Source organism: Neopelma chrysocephalum, unplaced genomic scaffold (genome assembly GCF_003984885.1).
Source record: "Neopelma chrysocephalum unplaced genomic scaffold, ASM398488v2 Primary Assembly neopelma1_105, whole genome shotgun sequence".
In the NCBI taxonomy this organism is placed as follows: domain Eukaryota; kingdom Metazoa; phylum Chordata; class Aves; order Passeriformes; family Pipridae; genus Neopelma; species Neopelma chrysocephalum.
Window position 1 is genome coordinate 2,203,951 of NW_020897769.1, and position 22,708 is coordinate 2,226,658.

The window sequence follows — 22,708 nt, forward strand, 5'->3', positions numbered from 1 at the left end:
ACAGCAGGAACCAAAGTTAAGAAAAGCTCCCGCCTGTGCCTGGGCCAGGGCGAGAGCTCTGCAGACAGAAGGCTCTGTGTGCTCTCACTCCCTTGGCAGGAATAACAACCTCGGCCACTTCAGGGGAGGTGACTGGATTAGCAGGGGAGAAAGGAGAAAAAAAACCAGAAAGGGAAAAAGAAAAGCCACCAGGAACAACCAAAGAGGCTCGAGCGTGGCCTGGTGTATTTGCAGTGAGCCAGAGCACAGGTTAGAGCAAAACCTGGAGAAGGCAAAGGGATCAGGACATGACAAATCTAAAGCTGCTGTGGATTCACTGTAGGTTTGATCTACTCACAGGCAGTAAATCCATGGCCCAGGTGAGGCCTCTGCTGTGCACTGGGCTGATGTGCCACATCCAGTTGTTTCTTGAACACCTCCAGGGATGGTGACTCCACCACCTCCCTCAGCAGCCCCTTCCAATGCCTGTAACATAATCAAACATCTTTAAATACAGCTTGTTTATGCTAGTTATTTATTTGACTATGAAATACAATTCACATTGCACTTCCAGTGTGTGTGCAGATGCTCTGTTCTTAAATGCAAGGTCTGAAGATTAATAGTTCGTATATTTCTAGAAATAAGTGTAACAGTCACTATCTCCAGATCAGCACTGTGCCTTTCAGCACATAATCTACTTGCCAAAATTAATTTTTACCTCTAAGCAAGAGGTTCTATCCTCCCCCAACATTGTCCTGTTTGCCTATTTTTATTCTCATTATTTTCTTCTCATTAATTTTCCCTCTTGCTTTGGTGAAGCATTGCCCTTCTTGTGTTCATACCATTCCAATACCATTGGTCTGAAATTATCATTGAATATTGTCACTTTTCTTTATCCTTTACCCTGACTCCTGAATTCATTTTGATTTCCACAGCTCTGGGATTACTTCTATGAGTAACCTGTATGAAATTGTACTCTGTTTTTTTACAGCTGCAAGAAATAGATACTTGTTGCTATAAGTGAAGTTCATTACTATGTTAGAATCATATTAAACACCTTTAATAAGAAAGAACTTAAGAACTTTAATACACTCTAAATAAGGTGTTATTTCACCTCCACGGGATGGGTCTTATACCTCTTTTGCTGAGCTGCTTCTGTAAACATTTCTAACTAAAAAAAATAACTAAAAAAGTAATTTCTAACTAAAAAATCAAGTGACCTTGTTCTCAAGCCCTGGTTTGTCGTCTCCACAGCTCCTGGAAAAAGGCCAGATTAGGTATCTTTTAGGATTCCATTCACAAATTTCCACTGTGGTGAGTTATTTCCATTACCAGAGCTTCTACTTCTTCGACTGAGCTGCTTCTGTCATCTTTCCAGAGTGCCAGCTCTGGAGCAGACATTGATTTCTGTCTATCTCCAAGGAGATCCTCTGCTTCCACAGCTAAATCTGCAGAGAAACAGATATTTATTTTGTGGCAAGCTACTTTAAACACTGTAAGTTTATAAAACTCCTCTGTTGGCTTTCTGTGTCTCTATCACGAGCTCTGTTCTCCTGGTTTGGTACTCTGGGACAGGGGTTGTCATGTTTCTGCCCACAGCAGGGATATGGGCTCTTTTTTGTGTCTCTCTCAGGGCTGGTGCAGTGCCTTGTACAGCTATCAGTAATCTGGTATCACATAAACTGGAAACAAAAGGAGAAAGAGAAGACAAGAACTGGAGACAAGACTGAAAGAGTAGCAGGAGGAAATAAAATCAGTAGCATGGGAGAGTTATTAAAGAAGGAAGGGTAGTTAAGACAAAATTTGCAGGGAAAATACTCATATCAAATATATTGAGTGCCTTCTATGCCTGGAAAGTGTAGAAAAAATGAAATGGTATACATTAGCACAGAAAATGGAAATGCCAAAGCTGATTTTTTTGCTCAGGCCATGATAATGGACTGTGAACATTATTAATTGTAACATTTTCCATCCAATGCCACACAGCCATTGGATATTGTCTCTCCCTGTTGAATGACAAGGCTGTGGTGATGCAGTTGTCTCAGGAAGGTGTTGGGAAGTTTGACAATATATGTTTGTCAGGAGATTTGCACATCTCTGTTAGAGGCATTGGAGCTCTGTCAGATCCTGCCATACCACAGCTCAGGGTTCTGTTATCCACATGCAGGATACTCCATGTAGCTCGTGTCCAGAGAGCTTGAGATGGTGGGAATACTGCACAATAGGACAGGGTTGAACTGAGTGCCTGTGCTGCAGGTCGGATCGATCCAGAAAGCACTGTATGTGCATACAAACTGTGTGTGCATGAAGGCACCTCAGCAATGCATGTGGAGAAATGGCAGAGACATCTGAAATCTCTCAAGAGATGCTGCCGTGCTGGCCAGGCTGTCTTTTCAGGCTGCCCCAGACAGTGCCACGATTATCCCCTTTTGCCTGGTCAAACTCCCATGTTGAGCAGAGCATGCTGAAGGAAGCAGATGTATGGCAGCCAGAAGCCCAGAATTCCTGTTTATCCCTCTGAACGATGCCACAAGGCGGCACTGTTCAGACCCAGCTCCGCCAAATGCAATTAGGATGAAGAATTAGATTAGTGCCAGAGAAATATCGCCTCTGTCGTTTGAAGTGGATCCTGGTCACAAGCAAAGTTGAGTATCAAAGCACGGGCTAGAGAAATCCTGCCTCATTAAAAATTGACTTTAAGCCAATTGTCCTCTTCCTTTCTGTCTGTCTGTCTATCTTTCTCCCTTGCAAACGAGCTTACAACTCTCCCTCAAGGCAAGAGCACCAGTAGTCAAGCTCTGGTAGCTTTGAAGAAATCTTTATGTGATTAGAAATGCCACACAGAGTTCCACCCTCCGCCCGGCTCTGCATGCCAGTCGGATGGGAGTATATAGGCCACCGTAAACGTATTCCATGCACAGCTCCATCTCCCTAAATCGGTGTTTAATTAGGAACCATATGCTTGCTGTGTTATCGTGGTTCTGAGCCCGGGGAAGGGTGTGGAATGCAGGATGAGGTCGGTGCAGACGGGATGCAGAGAACTGTCACTGCACGTGCCGCGTCCGCCTCTCCCTCCGTGCTCCCTCACGGCGCTGCGGGACGGGGCTCCTCTGCGCCCCGGCCGAGGAAGCTCCGCGGGGGCCCGAACTCCACCGCCAGGGACGTGTGTGCCAGCTGGGGCACCTCTTCTCTCCTGCAGCGATGTCGCGGAGGAAGCGCAGGAGCACTGCCCGCGGCTGGGAAGGAGCATCTGTATGAAGTACCGGCGGAGCTAAGGACCGACACGAGCGACGCTTGCTTTGGGCTGAAGGCCCCGCGTTTCAGCAGTCCAGCTTCTCAAAGAGGGGGGGTTTATTTGCGCAGTCAGAACACAAACCCTCCTGAAGGAGAGATGGCTCGGAAGGGCCTGGCTGTTCCCGGCTCGGCAGGGAGGTGTCTGTGCCCCTCAGGGTGCCATGGCAGGGCTGAGGGCAGCTCACTACGGGGCACCATGTACGGCTGAGGGCAGCCCCTCTCTGGGCACCATGGCGGGGCTGAGGACTGCTCCCCTCTCTGGGCACCGTGGCGGGGCTGAGGACTGCTCCCCTCGGGGCGCCGTGGCGGGGCTGAGGACTGCTCCCCTCGGGGCGCCGTGGCGAGGCTCAGTGCAGCCTCGGCGCTCGTACTCCCTCTCCACCGCTGCCCACCGGCCAGACCAAGCGGCCCCGGCAGGCAGGAGCCAAGAGGCGCTGCCGCAGGACCGAGAGTGGTCCCGGCGCTGCCCCGGGAGGAAGCGCGATGCCCACAACGCCGTCCTGCCCTACCCGACCCAGCCATGGCGCCCCTGCCCCGCCTTCCCTTCAGGGCGGCCGGGCCCGCCCCTTCCCTGCCGCGGGTCCGCCGCCGCCCCACAATGCCCTGCGCCCCGGCCCTCGCAAGATGGCGGTGCTGGGGGCGCCGCGGGGCCTGGTGGCCGCCGCCTCCCGCAAGCGGCGGCTGCTGCTCGCCCTGGCCCTGCTGCGGCCGCCGCCCGCCGCCGCCTGCGCCGCCGGGGCGATAGCGGGGACCGGGCGGCGGGCCCGCGCCGCCCCGGCGGGCGGACAGGTGCGTGGGGGCGCCGGGGAGGGCGGGCGGGGGTGGCCACTGAGGGAGGGTGAGGGGCGGTCCCTGAGCGGTGGTCCCTGAGGGGCGGTCATTGAGGGGCGGTCACTGAGGGAGGGTCAGGGGCGGTCTCTGAGGGGCCGCCGGTCCCCGCGGCGCTGCCCCCGGCCCTGCGAGCACGGCCCGGTCCGTCCTTGCCTGCCCGGAACCGGCGCCCCCCGCCCGGGCGGGCCCCGGGAGGCCCTGCGGGGGCTCTTTGGGGACGAGCATTAGGAGCCCCGGTGTCTGTGAATAGATGCAGGGTGTGTGCACAGGGAATACTTGTGCTGGCGGCTGATTCTGCCGCTCTCTAGGGAAAGGGAGCTGGAGTTGGAATGCTCTCTGTCAGCTGGGCGGGCTGTAACATGTCCCAGGGGATAATTTTTTTTGTTAGAAGTAAAGAATTGAGCACATATCTCAAGCTGTGTAAGTCATAGGCGTTTTTCAAAGCAAATGAGGAAGTGTATCCCAAAGATAGAGGGAATGAACTTATCCCAAAGGCTTTCCATAAGCTCTCAGATAGCTCTGATTTCTGTCTCATAATAACCTTTTACCTTTTGTATTCCTCAGATTACCACTGTTCATGAGTAGCTTTTCTTTGTCACCTTGGTTAGTTTTCCCTGACAGGCAGAATTCTACCAGAGACTACAGTCAACTTCATGTTGCTTGGCAGATGAGATGGGCAGGGCTGAAGTGATAAATTTGAGGGGGGTTTAGTTTTGAAATCGAGCAAGACAAGAAGGTGAGAGTTAACGTTGATGCAGATCAAATATTTTACCCATGTATTTGCATACATTAAAATATACCTGAGTACTCAGTATTGTCCCTGTTCCTGGAAATCCATTTCAGCTGTGAGTGAACAAATAGCAGCGTTATCATGGTGATGAATAGGAGCATTAATTATATTCCTGGTTTCCTTTTGAATGTTTTTATTTTCATGTTGGGAATACCAGTCCTTGCTGATCAGTTTTAATTGCCACATGTCACTAAATGTGGATTTGCACTAGATTTTCTGATCTTGTGGAATATATATATATATGCTCATCTCTCTGGCCTTTTAGTTTCTAGGCATTTTTTTGTTAGAAAGTGATCAATGAATGCATTTTTTATGGTCTGGTGATGAATTTTCACTTCTGCATCAAGCTCTATTTGACTGAAAATTACGATTTATTAAGTGCAGGAGCAAGGTCTTATATTTTGTTAAATAAAAATTGCCACGTTATGAGAAATAGGCAACACATTTTATGGAAGTGCAAAAGTATTTGACTCTTACCTAGCAGGAGACTGTAAGGGTTCTGGATTTTTGGTTATAATGTCCTTCAAAATTTTGGGACATGATTTTTTAAACATTTAATTAAATTTGCTGTGTTGTCCTGCAATTTCAGTTTCCTCTTCTCATTTTTCAGCTAGTTCAAGAAATACTGTGCCTGCACAAAGGGAAGTGACTCTGAGAAGTTGGCCAGGCACTTCAGCAGTTGTATTTCAGAGTGATTAGCCATTGATTTTTATAAATTAGGTAATTCAGCAGTTAAAAAAAACCTTCTGGAAGCAAGTATGTGCATCCTGGTTTAGTTTCAGTTGTTTGATTATTTTGCTGTGCTCATACACTAATGGGGACTGTCAATATTTTCAATGGACTTGTTCTGAAAGCTTTTCTATATATTGAAAAAGTTGAAGAAACACACCTGGGCTTGCATTTAAAGCAACTTAATCTTGATTGCCGTGGTCCCAAGCTGTGTGTTTCACAGTCAATGGGAAGGAGGTGATGAAAGCAGTGTGTTATAGCAGGTGTTGTGGTGAAAGCCTCCGGGCTCCCATGTGGTGACACATCTTAGTGTGTATATTTGATTGTGGGGGAAAGCTCTTACCCCTGTTACCTCCCTGGCTGTGTTGTAGGTGTCAGATATGGGTTAGAGTTTGCACTGGTGTGTTCAGTATTTCCAGGGGCAGTAAATGTGACATAAGTGCTCCTGATCCAGCATTTTAATCCCCCATGGGATGGGACACTGGCAGGGCCCAACCACTTGTGGAGTGCAGAGAGTTGGCTCTAATGGCATATCTTCCCTGAAGTGTTCCTAACTAGGAAGGACCTTCCTGGGAGGGCACCCCTAATGTGACAGAGTTACACCAGTGCTTCTCACTGCTGGGAGTAAAATCGACTCTGCAACCACAGCTGGGCTTTCATTGGTGTAACTACACGAATGGCAGAGGTTTGGGACAACATGACTGTGTCAGGAGCAGTGCATTGTACACCTCAGACTGGTGAACTGCACAGCCAGAGCTCAACTCATGGGGATTAAAGGCAGGAAGAACTCTGGTGAAATATGACCATAAGAGCCAAGTTGCCAACCATTCTTTTTGACAAAGATTATTTTAAAGACTTGCCTGTGACCCTTCTACTCTGCTTTGCATCCATGTGGTGTTTGATCCTCTGCCTTCTTGTAGTGTTTTTTAAGCTTATAATTAATTGTAAGCTTATTTGTGTTTTCTGTGGCACTCAGTGCCATGAGAGTCAAGTATAGCAGTTGTTTGGGTGCAGTTGCATCACAGATCCACATCTTCCCTCACACTTATGTTTTTCAGTACTTTTGATTGCAGTCGTGTAACATTTTGTATCCTGAAGAGTAAAACAGCTAAATTTATGGAGGGCAAAGACAGGTGTCATAAATATTGTGGGCCTGTGATCCAACTTCATTTCTTTATATTGAGATCAGTTTGTATTTCCATTCCACAGCTCCTTTGGGTCCCTCTCCTGCGGTTGGAGTAGGCAAGGGTTCATCCTGTCAGAACCTGTGTGTTGAATTTGGGGTCTGTGCTGAGTAGGGAACTGGCATGTTGGCTTGGTAAAGTATGATAAGTGACCAAACAATTGCTGGGGTTTTTTTCCTAGGAAGCTTGTGGGGCTTTTTTTGTTTGTTTGGTTGGGTTTTTTTGTAGAACAGTTTACCTGTATCCAAAATAAAAGCAATGGCAATTGCTGTTCAGTCTAAATATGGCAATTAAATGAATCTAAAAATTAGTTAAATGAATTTAAATGAGCTAAATGGAAAGAAAATAGCATTTGACTGGAAAGGTCCAACACCCTTTAACTAAGGATAATTATTTTGCTAGGAATCTTTATAAGTGAAGAAATACACTGAGGAGTTTCAGGGAGAACTTTGGCAGTGATAGAAAGCAGGGCTGTGTAAAATACTGTAACGGTAAAAAGTAGAAGAAACTTTTTTTCCTCTTTGCATTATCTTGCCCTTCCAGCTGCCAGTGATAAAGAGTGTGTTCTTCTGCATAACTTAATAATATCCCTTGCTCTGGAAGAGGTTCTAAGAGAAGTTTCAGGTATTTCTGTTAATTTTCTTTATATTTTGCCTGTTTTTTTTATTTATTTATTTTTACCCGAAGCCTGGTCTGTTCTGTAAAATTATACTGATGTTTATTGTCCAGACATTTCATGTGTTGGTGTGTGTTGCTAAGTTCTCTTCTCTAGACTTTGAAGGTGCAGTTGAACAGCACAATGCCTGGGAACTATAAATCGTGTCTCTGGTAGTCAGCAGCCTTCACTGACAGATACCTGTATTTGAAACTCCTCGAATTTTAAAATCCCTTTATAGAGGAAGTATTGCTGCTGAGCAGATCAGCAGTCCCATATGTCTGCCTGGAAAAATGGACATCTAAAATTGCTGTGAGGAAGGATGGCCCATCCCTGGAAGTGTCCAAGGCCAGGTTGGACAGGGCTTGGAGCAGCCTGGGATAGAGGAAGGTGTTCCTGCCCATGGCAGGGGATGGAATGAGATGAGCTTTAAGGCCCCTTCCAGCCAAAAGTGTTCTATGATTCTCTGAAATAGAACAGAGGGAAATACGGATCTCAATCTGGAAATCATTTGGGGAACACTGGGGGCACAGGATAAGCTGCACTCGCTGCAGTGGGGGGCTGGGGTGCTCTCTGGGTTCTCTGTTCTGCCCCTGAGATGTGTTTTACCAAGACAAGCCAAATGTGAGGGTATATTAGAAGGTGTTGGGGGGGAAATTCCCTAAGGTATCTTTTTGTTCATCTCCTTGTTTTCCTTTGCTCTGTACACGTTCATCCGAGTGTACAGAGCAATGGCACATTGACCGTTGTTAAATGTAGCTCCAGTTAAGTTTATATTGTTCATATTGGTGACAGTTTAGTCTAGATTTATACCAGAATATTTTCTCTCTCTTCTCTCTCATTTTCCTCCGCTGTTTCCTACTCATAATTTCTTTTCTTGCCTTGCAAACTCAGCAAAAGTAACCGTGAGACTTGAACACTGCACGGGTACTTGGATCCCACCTTCAGTTGTGTTTGCTGTTACAGCTAGTTTAAAAAAACCAGTCCCCATCAGATGAGTGCAGCATGCCTGGAACAGTACATATCATATTCCACAGGGAACCTTTTAAGTGTGGATTTGACCTTGTGCAAATGTGTTTTATCCCTGTTGCTTGTTTGCATTTGTAGTATTTAAGCTGCTACTCACAGTCATGACACTAGTAACATGACTTTTATGGGCAGTCAGTACTAGGCATCTGTTTCATTCTTTAGAGTTTATAGAATCATGTCCAAAAATGCATTAAAAGGGCGTAATGGTGCAGAGTCAGGCATTCAAAAGTTAGGAAATGCCAGGATTCAAGTTTCCTGCATAATTTCAGAAATGCAGAAATAAGCAGGACTCTGTCCTGCTCCTTTAAAGAAATAACCTGCTTCTTTGATCTGTTACGATAAAATTCAAGTATGGCTTTTCTTTGTAGTCTTAAATCTCTTGGGAAAAAAACATAGTGAGGAGAGTGGAGTTGTCTTCCTGCAGAATGTGTGGAAAGTGGTAGGGAAAGCTTCAGCCCCGCTCCTTTGGGCAGTTTTGCTGTCAATACTCTGATGGGCAGAGGGATTATCAGTGAAGTCAGTTGTTCACCTTGTTTAATTCTTTATTTCTTCACTCAGATTTGATTTTTAGCAGGAGATGGGAGAGGATTGAAACCTCCAGTCTTCCAGGCTGAAGTTTGCAAATAAGAACAAGTTTTCCTGTGCATCTTTTGCAAATCTTTTAATTCTTTTGCTGTATTCGTCTCTTAACCCAATGGCAATTCATAGTTTCAGTCAAGGAATTGGGCTGTTTTTCTGAAGCGGGATTTGAGACCAGATCTGCTGGTGTTTCAGTACAAATTGTTTCTGTGATGTTGTTTGCCTCATACTTCAGTCAGAAGGGAACCTGGAGAACTTTGATATCAAAGGATATGAATTACTAGTGAAATGTTTTTATGATGTCCTGTGAGTAAACTCTAGAAGGACAGTAATTAGCTTCTTTCCAATAACTGTTGGAGCATTATAATTTTTCTATGATATTTTCTGTTTATGGCACTGTCACTGTTCCTGTGGAGGGTGCCTTGGTTTAGATGGAATCCTCTGTGCTGACACAAAGCTGTAAAATTATGAATGTATCTACAATGAAGTGCTTTAGAAATGATGCTCCTTCATTTTACCCAGGTCTTGGGAACATCAGGACAGTTCACCCAGCCCAGTTAGCTCTACTAAGGGCAAAACATGTAATTGGGATGTTCACTTTTCCTCTGTATATAATGCCATATAATGGAATTGTTTGGAGTAAGCAGGTCACATGTGGTGACTTGTGCAGGAATGGTTTTAATTTTCTTTACAATTGTAACTTAGGATATATGTCTTAGGGTAAGAACAAAGGAATGTTTGAGGCAAGAGGTCAAATAGGTGCCAGTGCTGCTGTTTGTCAAGGTTAAAAATGCTTTTTTGTGACAAAGTTCTTTTTTTCCCCTTTTTGCCCTTTGTGCTTTGCTGTGTGCTCATGAGCACCGTGTGTCTCTTTTGCTCTGCAGTGGTGATTGTTACATAGTGGATGGTTAATATTGTAACAGAACAGTAAAAGGTTTACTATTGAATGTGTCAAAGATGATGTGGCACCATCAGTGCTGAGCAGAAGAGAGCTCCCTGTGTCTTGCCACCAGGGAAGCAATGCCAGTTAGTCCATCTGAGGAGAATAAATGGTCCTTTGCAACATGGATTGCTTTGCAAGGTAACGTGTGGAGCATGGCACAGTTGGTGCCAGCAGTCTCTTAAGGTCGGTGGATCTGTGAATATTGGGTATCTTGTGTCCTAATAACCTAAAACTTGTTGCCAGCCCTGCTCCAATTTCTGACAGTCCCAGTGTTTCCCAGTGCAGAGCTGTAGCTTTGATTTGCCTAGTGGAGACAAGCATGGCATGAGCTGAGCTAAGAGGAATTGGGAATGGCAGAACCTATAAGCATAAAAGTAGCATTTCATGATGAAAAATGGAAGAAAAGACTGTTTGGAAGAAGTCAGAAGACAACCTGGGAGAAAATGAAAATGAGACGAAAGCGAAAACTTTGGGCTTTCATGGTACAAAAGAAAGAGTCTGATGGGAGTGTGGATTCAGGGAAGGGAAAGGTTCATTGTCACAGAGCATTTTAATGGGTGAATGGAATTTCATTTACAGCTGCTCCCCACTAGTTTGCTTTTTCTGTGGTCAGTTGTTAAAAACCAAAACCATCTGCCTTCTTTTCATGTTATGCTTGTTTACATGAACCAGATGAATATTCTCTGACTGTGAAATGCATGTTCTGCATGACTCCATTTTCACTTCTTTTTCTCCCTTTTTGTTCTGTAGATTCCACCCATTTGCAGGCAAAGATCATGGCACAGCCTGGCAGGGGATTACTCAAGGCCATTACTAGAGCCTTCAGAGGTGGGTACCATTGGTTTTTCCTACTTGCAGGTCAGAGGAAACTTAAGCCCTTGGAGCATCTTTCAGTTTAATCTGCTGATTTTGTGGGTTTTTTTCTTAATTTCACTACTTATGGTTCTGAAGTGCAGCAGATTAAATGACAAGTTATGTTTCTGCCCCTAGAAGTCTTTCTGAATCTTTAGAAACTAATGATATTACAGTAACTTTCAAAGAAGAGTCCTTACCCAGGTAAGGAATACCCAGGCACAGGAGATAGTGAGTTTTCCTTGAGTGTGTAAGGCCTTATCACTTCAAAATTCTGCTTAGGTTGCAGAATATTCTCATTATTGAATGCCAGGATATCAGACTTTTACTCCTGGGAGGTCTGCTTGCCTTAAAACCAGTGTAACCATAAGGAAGGTGCAATTTTTCCTGTTCATGGAATAATTATGACACATAATGAAGCTAACAAATGTATTTATCTTGCTTTTCTTTTTGGTTTTTAGTTATAAAAAGATACCCACTCACCGGTTATCACAGAACTGACTTAAGCAGCTAAAATCTTTTGAGGATCATTGGGGCCTCAAAGCATAAAATCTACTTAGATTATTTTTTATAATGTTTTTCTTTAAAATGTGAAAAGTGACATTTTGATTTGGGAAACCCTGGGGTCTGCTATCAACCAACATACATCAAAGGGGATTCCCAAAGAGCTTTTACGTAACTCGAACCTGAAAACTGTGAACATGTAGCAAATCTTTTAAACAAAATGCAGATTAGTTTTTGAAAAGCTTGAACACGTCCATTGTTTGTGGCAGGCACTTGGAAATTGAACTTAGAGAAATGCCTGCTGGTAGTGAGTTGTTACTTTTTAGTGCATCTGTGTGTGTGAATAAATTCAGAACTTTTGTCAGAGGAGTCTTGAGTGCATCCTGAGAGAAGGGGGCATTTAACAAGCAGGTTTGTTTCTGAACTGCCCCTGTACATGGATTGCAGCAAGGACTCTGGGCTGGGGTAATTTGTACCTGACTTATGGCACCAATAGGCCATTCCCATCCTGGTGGGAAAGAGAAGTGTAAAGTGGATTTATCTTGTTTATTTTGCCCACAAGTAAAGTTGCTCTTATGCACATGGAAAAAGTATTATTGCTGAAATGTGTTCCACTTTATATATTAATGTGCCCGAGCATGGTTATCCCCCAAAACTTCAAGGTTTTTTTCTATGTTCTCCAGTCCATTTTCAATTTTTAGGTGTCTTTTTAACTGAAGTATTTAAGAGTCTGTCTTCACGTCCTGCCTGCTTGGAACGTGCTCTTTGCTGCCAGAGCTATAGTCCCTTTCTTATTATTGTTTTCTTAAGCAAGGCAGGGTTTTTAGAGAGAGGAAAAATCTTTGACTAAAGCAGGCTGATCCAGTTGGAGGATGGGGGAGGGAAAACAGGCTAGTAGTTGCTCTTTCTGTTGGCTTTTATGTGCCTGTTTCCTGAGGTTCTTGCAAATTGACTCTTCGTTTTCGCCCAGATCCTGCCGAGGTGGCGACTGATAGAGAAGAGGATGTGTTGGCATGGCCATGCAGGTGGAGGGCTTCACACAGATCCAAAGGAAGGGGTAAAACATGGCTTCATTGCTATTGCTTTTTAAATAAAAAATGTTATCAGCAACAATTTGTGCAAAACTGTGTTGGTAGATACGTGAGTAGATACAGTTTAATTGTCAATGTAGACTTGCTTACTCTTAAATCACCAAATGTTTGTAATAACTGTGTTCAAGGGCTTCATTTGTTTTATTAAAAATACAATTTAATGTTACACATCCCTTTGAAATTGGCCTGTGTTATGTAAAATTCTTTTGATGGAAACTATGTTCCAATAATTTACTGTGGTTTACTCATCCTGACTTGACATTCAGGGTGGTAGAAATCAGTTTGTGGGTACAAGTCAGTGCACCACTTGGTAAAATCACACTTGCAATAGGAGGGGAGAGAAGTAATTGAACTGTGTATATTTTTACTTGGATTTAATATTAATGCATCTGTTATATTTTGACTGTATTTCTATTCAGGAAGCACACGTTAAAGTAAGGATGGTGGTATGTAAGGGGAACTGTCTCTTATTAGCCCAAATGATTCCAGTTAGAGGCAGTTTTGGGTTAGAGCAACATGGGATCAACTGTGTGATTACAATTGCCAAAGCAAAGCTCCTGTGTTCATGTAACTTTGATCTTCTCATTTCCTGGGCAAACTTATTTCTGATGCTTTGTGGATTTGCAGAATGATTCTGTGTGATGGGTATAACTTGTTCAAACTCAGGTGGGATCTTCCTAAAATTAGTGAGGACCACGTTGATGACAAACAGTCCTCAGTGCAGAGTCTTTCAAGGCTGCTTTGCTGATGTTTAAGTGCTCTGAGGATGCCTTTCCTACAGCCTCATTTGTAAAGTAACTGAAAAGTTACACCTAAATTTTCCTCTTAAATTTTCATCTGAGAGTTGTCCCTTCATTGAATTCCAACCTGTTTGTGTTACAGGCAGAAGTTAGGAGAGGTGTATGTTTTATGGTAAGAGGGAATTCCATAACCTGAAGTGTAGCCAGCTTGTTTTGGCAAACATCTGTGATCTTTTCTGCATGAGGCACAGGGGGAAATGGAATAATTGGCCATCTCCAGTCAGTGGTACCACTGGCTCTGCATGTAACATTAACTTTAGACTCATTTTGAGACCCTCCTTGCAACAGGTATAGGCTCTTTTCAGAGACTTGCTAGGAAAGACAGACTTCAAACCTAGCAGATTATCCTTCTCTCTTTCACATTGAAATTTCAAGGGTTTCTCTGCTCAGAAAGGAAATGGAAAGTTCTCTTCACCAAAACACTAGTAGCCTTAAGGAATGTTGGTTGTTCCTTAACTTTAAGACTCACTAGGAATACGTTATCCAGAAATTTTGATGCCAGATGATATTTTTTTAGTTTACTAGACAATGTAAATATTTTTGTGGTGTTGTCCCTTCACTCATTACTTGCAGCTATTCCTGTGTAAAGCAATTCCCTGAGTTTTTTATTCCAATAAAACATGGTTAACACAGGACATTGCCAGTTAAGGCTGCTGTCCAACTAAACAAATATCTGTTAGGATTGTCCAGGAGAAAGCAGCAGGAGTTTTAGAAGTTGTAAAATGTGTGAAGAGTGGAAGAAAAAACAAAGAAAAAACAAAGTAACATTGTGTGCAAATGCCAGGAGCTTCTCAGCAAATATGAAAGGAAGGAAATCTGATATTCCAAGTGCAGTTCTTATATTTCATGTATACATGTACTTGTATTCAGTGCATAAAAAAAAATGGCACCCAATTTCCCCATTTTCCCCCTAGGATTATGCTCTTAGGAGAACTGCAGGTGATACACATGTCAGCTGTATTACAACTTTCTCTATTCCAAACTTTTTTTGGCAAACCAGCAGCCTGTTCATTCGGAATCTGACTTTGGGAGTGACATTTTTAAATTGCCCCTTTTGTAGCAGCTTCAGGGGTACAGAACTGAATACTAAGGATAAACACAGAGTGAAGGGCACGTTTCCTTCATCTCACATGTAACCAGAAGAGAAGTTTACACATCTCTCTGGTTTTGCAAAACAAGTTTGACTGCAACACTGGCTGATGTGCTGAGTACTGAAACTGAAACCAGTGCTGTTCTTTACCAGCTTTGGGGTTTTTTTTTGTGTGTTAGTCTTTTGTATACAGAATGGATGGGAATGAAAAGTGTGCTGCCTGGCATGATGCTAAGCAGACATGCATTCCTTTCTTATGGAAAGACTGGTAATGAGGAGGGAGCCCTGATAACTTGCCTTCCCCTACCACCATTTCACTCAGCTGCTCTTTAATTTTTAGTTATCACTTGCTTTCTGTGGAGGGGAGGGATAGCACAAAGACAGAAGACTAAGTGCATTTTCCCCAAAGTTTGAAAGAAAACTCAGGCCCTGGTTTGACATTTATTTAAGCTGATAAAGCAACTGGAATAAGAATCCTCCCTCCCCTTGGTGTGGTGCTCTGTAGGTCATGGTGTGGTCACGCAGTGACCAGTGTGAAGTGATGGAGCTGAACAATAACTGCCCAAATGGTGGGGACCAGACAACCAGTGCTGCTTCTCTCCCAGCAAGCTGCAGGCCCTGGACTGAAGCAATGCAAGTGCCTCCTGCTATAACAAAAAAAAATCTGTTCTCAGCTTGTTTTTCCTCAAGCTGCTGAATTTGAAGGTTTATCTGCCTCTTTACTGGGACAAAACCCTGCAACAAACACCCAAAGAGTTTTCTGCCAGGTTCATGCACTGAGTCAGTTCCTCGAGGTGTTTCATGGCTCCAGAGGTGGTGTGAAGTGGGCTGGGATGGTCCAATGGAATGCTGGAAAGAGAGGAGAAAGCAGGGCAGGAGACATCTGTTAGTGCTTGGGAGAATAAGGGGTGCAGGTGTGAGGCAGCTCGTGCTGGGAGAATACAGAGTGAGCACACGGGAGCCACAACTGGGGGTGTCCTTCAGCAGCAATGCAGCTTAAATGCAAGTCAAACTGCCTCTTCCTTCCAGCACACCTCTGGCACAGGCTTTATCCACACACTGATGGGGCCAGCCCAGGGAATGCTTTGCAATGCTCAGTAACCTTGGAGACTGGGAAGAGGAGTGATGACCTTCTTTTTCCCCCCCCTCTTAAGGTATTTCCAAAGGTCCAGAACCTGCATAGGATGGGTAGAGGGGAGAGCAAGATGTTCAGTGCTCTTTCTTTTGCAAATAGTTTTCAATATTTGGTAGTGTTTTGAAAACATGCTGCATTCGAAGAGAGGAAAAGACTTTTCTTCTTTGCTCCCTGCTGTATTAGATTTATAATACCTTAGATTTATAATACCTTTTTTTCCACTCCTTCCATTTCTGTAGAAATAGACCTTGAAAGGAAATGTAAAACATTACTACCATTTAAAAGGAGGTAAAATAAATGCATCTCTTAACCTTTTTATATACCTCAGAGAATCAAAAAAGGGCCTGAGTCCATTGAACAGATTGCTCATTTTAATTCTTAATGTTGCCACTTGCATATTTAAACAATTTTTAACTCGTGTTTCTGTACAACAGTAACATTTATTTCATGGTAAACTTTGATGTAATATGTGTGCATTTTGCATCCTTTGATATTTCTTCTTGTTCCTTTGCAAGGCCTTTGGCAAATGACTGGCTGCCTTCTGACTTTTTTCTGAACAGATTTACTTCTGTCACTGTTCAGAGCCATGAAAAAAGGAAATAGAGTCCTTGTTTGCAGCCAGTGTATTTTGTTCCTTTTAATAGCTTTTCTGTGCAAAGTCTGCCTAGCCAATAGCAACATATAATTAGAACTGCTCTGATTGCAGCAGTATCTTCTGTGTTAATGTAATATCAATTTTTTTTAACTTCCTTTTAACCTGTAAGTGGTGATGAAAGGTATTTTCCAAATGTTTGAACTGCTTTTTATGCATATCCTTGGCTCACATGGAAAGATTCGTGTGTATGCTGCAGCAGATATCTCCATCTCCTGAGTGGGTAGAACACCACAGAAACACTTTCACATCCTCTCTCCACTTACAAATCCTCCATATATCCATTCTCTAACAGTCATTTGCAATGTGCTCATCCTGTGTAATGCTCCAGTATATTTGCAGTTGTTGACAAAATGCCACTTTTAGTCTTCTTTGAAGCTGTGACTAGAAACACTGAGATGAATTTCCTGGTGCTTTTAAAAGCTTGTATTTATAGGATTGGCTTCCCTGGTTGCCTCAGCAATTTTGCTTTTTAACAGACCTCTCCTTCCTTGCTTATTCACACCTTAACAGAGTATTTCTATTCTAGTTTAGTTTATCCTCAAGAATTAAGATACGTTCTAAGAGTTCCCCTTTGTACTGACTTCCATCATGAAGAGTCATTTTTAAAAGGAGTGCACTAACTTTTTGTTTCCCATCTCTCCCCCCAACTATAAAATATTGCCTGAAATGGAGAGATTAGCAGCCCTTGCTGCCCTCCCTTCAGTTTTAGATAACCCTTGTTTCTTTTCAAGTTAACCCCAGTGCAGCCAACCCAGAAAAGCAAGGTGTTGATACTTGTGCTTTGTTACTGCATGTTCTCTTGATTAGGAGACGTGGTTTAGGCTGCAGAGAATTTAGCTCATGAGTTTAGTGGAATATATCTTAAGTGTCAGTGATACGGAATCCATCTGGAAAATAGCCTATATTTCTGTAAAAAAATACAACAACAATAACAAAAATACAATAACCAAAGCACCACTTCAACCCAAACCAAAAAAGTAATATTTTTCCAGATGGCTTGTTAACTGGATTGTGGTCTTTAGAGCAAAGTTTGAGGTTTGGAGGAGAACTGAAGAATTCAGTTAAAATTGATGTAATCAGTGAAGCCAACATATGGCCATGTCCATCACCTGCCTCCAGAAGCCTGATTACCCAACGTCAGGGAATGTTCTCCAAACTACTTAGGTTTATTGTAGACCTTTCACACTTCCTTCTTGCCTTGGGTTTTTCTGTTGCTTCATTAATTTTTTTTCTTTTTTGCATTTCCCTCATGTTGTTTCTAAGCTATTTTAAAACATCTTTCAAAAAGAAGTACCAACAAGCCCTTGCATTTCGTACAGAAATCTTGGGAAGATAAAGAAGGGTCGGTTTATTTGCTCTGTGAAGTATTTCAGGGTGGTGAATTGTGGCTCTCTCTGTATTCCAGTTCCAGAACATGTGAATTAAGAACAACTCATGAACTTCAGCAGCATGTCATGGATATAAACATGCAAACAGCTTGAAATTTTAATGGGCAGTCCTGCTCTCAAACATTGTGAAGTGTCTGTTGCCTATCAAATAAAATACAGAAGTGCTCTAAATGTATAAAATTCATTCTCATTTCTATTGTTGTTTTGCTTGCTGAGGAGTGTCTATAGTGCAGTGCCTTTGCTCTTGCCAACAGCTGAGGGAGATCGATGCCAAGAAGATCATCAGGGCGATGCTGTCGTACGTGTGGCCCCAGGACCGGCCGGACCTGCGCGCCAGGGTCGCGCTGTCGCTGGGCTTCCTGGCCAGCGCCAAGGTGAGGACACACCCCTCGCACTGCCACAGTTACTGCTCAGCTGCATGTGCTGGTTTAAAAGTTAACCAGCAGGGGAAAATGAACTCAATTCAAAAGAGAGATTTATAAGTCAGAATAACAATTTATTAAAATAATACAATAAGTACGATTTTACAGACAGATAATTGGTTTTAACCCACAAAACCCAAATGTATAACCCAGCACCCTGGGGTATGAACAAAAGTGGTATTCCTTGGCCCCCCCCAAAGTCCAAAGTAAAGGGAGAGGGGAAAAACCTGCTGGTGGGAGAGCTGCTGCAGTCTGGTCAAAAGTGGTGATTTCAGTCCAGTTGAGGGTGGTGGTCTCAGTCTGGTTGAAGGCGGTGGTCTGCAGTCTTCCTCTGGATCCCACGAGAGGTGGCAAGGTTCCGAAACTCCCAGTTATATACTCTCCAGTTCAGGCGGGAGTGCTCAGTCCCTCCCTCAAAGTAGGGAATTCCATCAAAGGGTATCAGAGTGGGGAATTCCATAAAAGGGTATGAGGACAGGAACATCCCCCCACCTCGCAGGCCTCCACTGACAACAGTTTCTGGGGAAATGGCATGGAAGGCTATAGAATGCACAGCTTTGGGTTGCACCCATCAGTGATGAATTGGTCCCAGCCGTTCTAACCAGGGCACTGCACCAGGGAGAATTGGCTTTTTTATTATTTAAGGGATTTACACTCTTAAGATATCCCTTTCCTGTGCAAGGTGCGTACAGTAATAAAAATAATAGCTTGAATTTTTGGACAGGGTGTGTCTGCAGGTGATGTGTGTTTAGGGAGATGATGATGACAGCCAGAATTTTAATTTCCATTGGTTTATTTCCATTCCATTAGGTTAGCCCAGGGTTTTCCATTGCTGATTAGGTTGGATCTCAGGGAAAGGTTCTTCCCTCAGGGGGTGGTTGGGCACTGACCAGGCTCCCCAGGGCAGTGGGCACAGCCCCAAGGCTCCAGGAGGGTTTGGATGATCCTCTGAGGCACAGGGTGTGACTCTTGGGGATGGGCCTGTGCAGGGCCAAGAGTTGGACTGGATGATCCTTGTTGGTCCCTTCCAGCTGAGCACATTCTGTGATTCTGTGAATTATTTACCTCAGAGATTATGGGAAATTGAGTTAAAGGTTGCCTACAGACCTTCTTGTGTGATGCTGGATGTGTCAAACAGGATTTCTTCAAGGCTCTGCGTCCATTCTCAACCCTGAACTTGAGCAATGTGGTGGTACCTACTCACAGCTCTTGCTTTTCCTGTGGAAAGGAGATTTGAGCTCCAGTCCTTTGATATTTCTCTATGAGATGACAGTGCAATTTTATTGTTTTTAATATGAAAGAAGCTGTGTAACTGATTTTGTGTATTTAAGAACCATGCTTTCATTCAAGTGATTTTTCTTGTAGCCTTGATTATGAAATGGAGGGTTGCTCTTACCTGTACTTCATTGTGTGAAAGGATCTCCTGTACTCTTGCTTGCAACAAAATTAGTGTTCATTTGTTCTTATAAAGAATTTGGCATGCAAAAGCTTTCTGCACATTAATGGAGGATATATTTCAAATTTTGTGCAAACCCTTTAAAATAGTTCAGAAGTGCAAATGTGAACTTTGTGCAAAAAAAAAAATTCTTGCGGTAAAAAAAAAAAGTAAATATTTGATTGTAAAATATTGGGAGAAAATTGTGTGAATTCCATTGAGACATACAGGCTCAAATGGGTTGCTTCTAAGGATGGCAATTTTTACTAAACATAGAGCTAATGGTAGTGGCTTGCTGAGCCAAAGTAAGTACTGCTTGGCAAGGAGGTGTAGCACTTAGCCTGTGGCACTGGCAACTTATGAGCACTCAGCACCATTGCCATGTTATGAAAAGAGAGAGGAAACAAATTTCAGCTATTGTGGGTGTTAAAAGAGGAGTGCTTGGGAGAGAAATGTGCTCCTTTTTTTTGAGCTGGAGAGGAAAGTCCAGTCTTGTGGTCTGCAGCTCTTTCTCAAGAGCTGTTTATCTCTCAGGTACTCGTGGGTACTGTCCACAGGAGATATTTTGGGTTGTGCTGCTGTTCAGGACGTTGCTGATAATGCAGGTGATGACATGCAGAATATGGCAGGTCTGTGCAAGTCAACTTCCCCCCTTTTTGTGTCCTGTGCAAAATACACAGTAGTGCTTTACATTAGTTAAAAACTCTTGGGGAAACTCTACTCAAAATGCAGATGCCTTGAGGTTTTGTAATGTAGATTTACCAGGTGGATATGAAAATTCTTCTAGCTCTTTTTAAAGCCTCTTATTAGTAATGTTAATAATAATAAACTGAAGGCAATTTCTAAACGTTTGAAGTACTTTTTTCTTCTCCCCCCTTCCCTAATTTATAGTGTTATATGAATATGATGGAGACTGTGAATCCAGCATCTAATCCTGCATGTGACAGCAGTGTACCTTGCCTTTAAGAAGTCTATTAATGTTTCAAGCAGCTTTCTGGGGTGTTATGAAAACAAAATTGATGACCAGGATGCCTGTAAATAGCTCTGCATTTGGTGTAAAACAGTTATTGTATTTCTACTGGGAGATAGAGGTGTTTCCCCACCAAAAAATCAGACACTTAATTACCCTTTGGGGAAGTAACTGGATGTTTGCATCTCTTAAGTATTCTCTTAAGTTTCCCTCTACAGGTTTGTACAAGGCAGCCTGGAAGCTCTGATGTCCAGAGCAGATTCCCAGAAGCCAAGCAGAAAACCTGTTGAGCTTTGCCCAGGTTTTAGGAGATGCTTGTTAAAACCGAAGTGTTTTGTGAGAATGTTTGTTTTGACAAACAAGGATCTCATTGGGAAAACACATAGCAAGCTCTCTGTGGAAAATATAGATTATAACTGGCTGGAGTAAAAAATTTCATGGATGTCTTCCATCTACCCTTTGCTCCTGATCTTTGTTTTGTTCTGTCATTGCAAAGCTGTGGTTGAATATCTGCAATTTAAGAAGTTACCCTTCATCTCGTGAGCTGTACTCACTCTTACTTTGTGGAAAGAACTTCTCTTAAATTGCTTCAGACTTTACATGTGCTAAGTGTGCGTGTGGTTATTGTGACATAACTGATGTGCAGTAGTTTGTTACAGAGCTGAGGTAATTCTGGCATGTCTTTGAGCCCTGAACATCTGCTGCTGTTCCAGAGCAAACAAAAGGTCACTTTGTCCTAGGGAAAACAAAGTACAAACTAGTTTACCTGTCGCTTTCCTGGCCCGTGTGTAATTCTGTGAAGTTTACTCCTTGTACCATTTGGGAGCTCTTTGTTCTGGTTGCTTGTGAGGTTAATTACAATGTGAGGTTCATTACAAACCACACAAGCAGTTTGTTAAAGTTTCTCTGCAATTTAATTGTGTCAGCACAAAAACACCAGCATGTTTTTCTCCTCACTGCATTTCTTTGTTCACTGTGGAACACAGTGAATCCTGTATCTGAAGGATTTGTTCTAAAGGCTGCTACTCCTGAGGGGGCTTCATAGTGAACTGGGTGATCATGATGGCTCTACCAGTCACCTGCCCCAGGAAGAAATACTTCTGTAAGCCTTTTAGTTTGGTATTGATAAAGTTAGGTTTCCAGTTAAAACACAGAAGCTGTAGGGTGGCCTCAGTTTTATTCTAAGAAAACTCCAGAGGAATAACAGAGGACAGGTAGGTTATAAAATTCTCAGCCACAGGAAAAATATTGGGAGTTCACACCCAGTTTGATTTGGTTACTTATCCACAAAACAGCTGGAGATCATTCCTCCTTTTCCTGCTGCTGGAAAAATAATTTGTCTCTTTAAATCTTCCAGTTCAGTAAAATTCACTTTCCAAACAAAAGCCAGTTTGTGTGCAGCTACTACTGAAGAGCCTGCAGTTACAATCTGTCTTGACTCCCTTTGTGGGGCCCAGTTGCCTGTCATTGAGCAAATGATTGTGATTTTTGGTTCCTTTTTGTCTCCACGTAACCGCTGGTGGGATTGTGAGCCTTCAAAGCCAGCTGTTAGTCTGGCTTTTTATGACAGGATGGAGTCTGCTCTGGGGCTGGTAAGGTCTTTTCTTCCTTGGAAGATTTGTTGTATTATTATGACATGCTTTAAATTTTTACCTTAAATATTTATAGCCTCTGTTAGACGTGTGTGTGATCTGAAAGATGCCGGAGGAAGGCAGGTGAGAGGAGTACACAAGGCAGTGTCTGTGTTGTCAGACACCAGAATTAGCCTGCTCACGTTCAGTAGATCTTGTTTGTCTTTTTCCACGTTCTCTCTCCCATGTTTTGTCTTCTCCACTGAGGTATGTATAGCAAATGCTTCCTTACTTTTCTGTTTTATCCCTTCTTCTTCTGTGCCGCAAGGAGAAGTGCTGTGGCTGCTGAGGAGCTGGATTAAACACATGATTATGACAAAATCACCTGTCACCTCTGTCAGCCTGCAGTGGTTTTTGGCCTGGTGGTCACAGACCAGGCTTGTGTTATTCATGAGCCAGAGAAGTCTTTCAGACTATCTGCATTTCTCCTGACTGCTAATTCAGGAGCAGGATTGGCTTGGCTGAGGAGGCAGGACACAAGGGTTGAATTGCAAATTTAGACTGCGTGCGAAGATAACAAAATCTGTCTGATCAGTGAAGCTTGTACTGTGATCCGGGTGTTTGAGCCCTTTCTGGGGGCTCAGGTGGAATTAGATAATTGGAATAAACCTTTAGCTTTTCGAGACGTTTCAGGTGACAAGTATTTAAAATTGGGGTTTTTTCTTACTGGAAAAAGTCTAGTTCGGGTCATCGGCTTCATTCACCTGAAGCCAGGTGCTTCT

General features: G+C 43.3%; 1 protein-coding gene across 2 annotated transcripts in view; it reads left to right on the top strand.

Annotated features, from left to right (window-relative positions):
* Positions 1–3,897: 3,897 nt before the first annotated feature.
* The window catches only part of ABCB7 (ATP binding cassette subfamily B member 7), a 41,656-nt gene continuing 22,845 nt past the window's right edge, over positions 3,898–22,708 (top strand). For both annotated transcript variants that reach the window (XR_003536320.1, XM_027696073.1), the window contains exons 1-4: positions 3,898–4,062; positions 10,764–10,841; positions 12,340–12,426; positions 17,783–17,902. Coding sequence is in view for 1 of the 2 variants with exons in the window: in XM_027696073.1 (XP_027551874.1) it covers positions 3,898–4,062; positions 10,764–10,841; positions 12,340–12,426; positions 17,783–17,902 (450 nt within the window). In the remaining variant the exon portion in view is untranslated. The remainder of the gene's footprint in view (positions 4,063–10,763; positions 10,842–12,339; positions 12,427–17,782; positions 17,903–22,708) is intronic.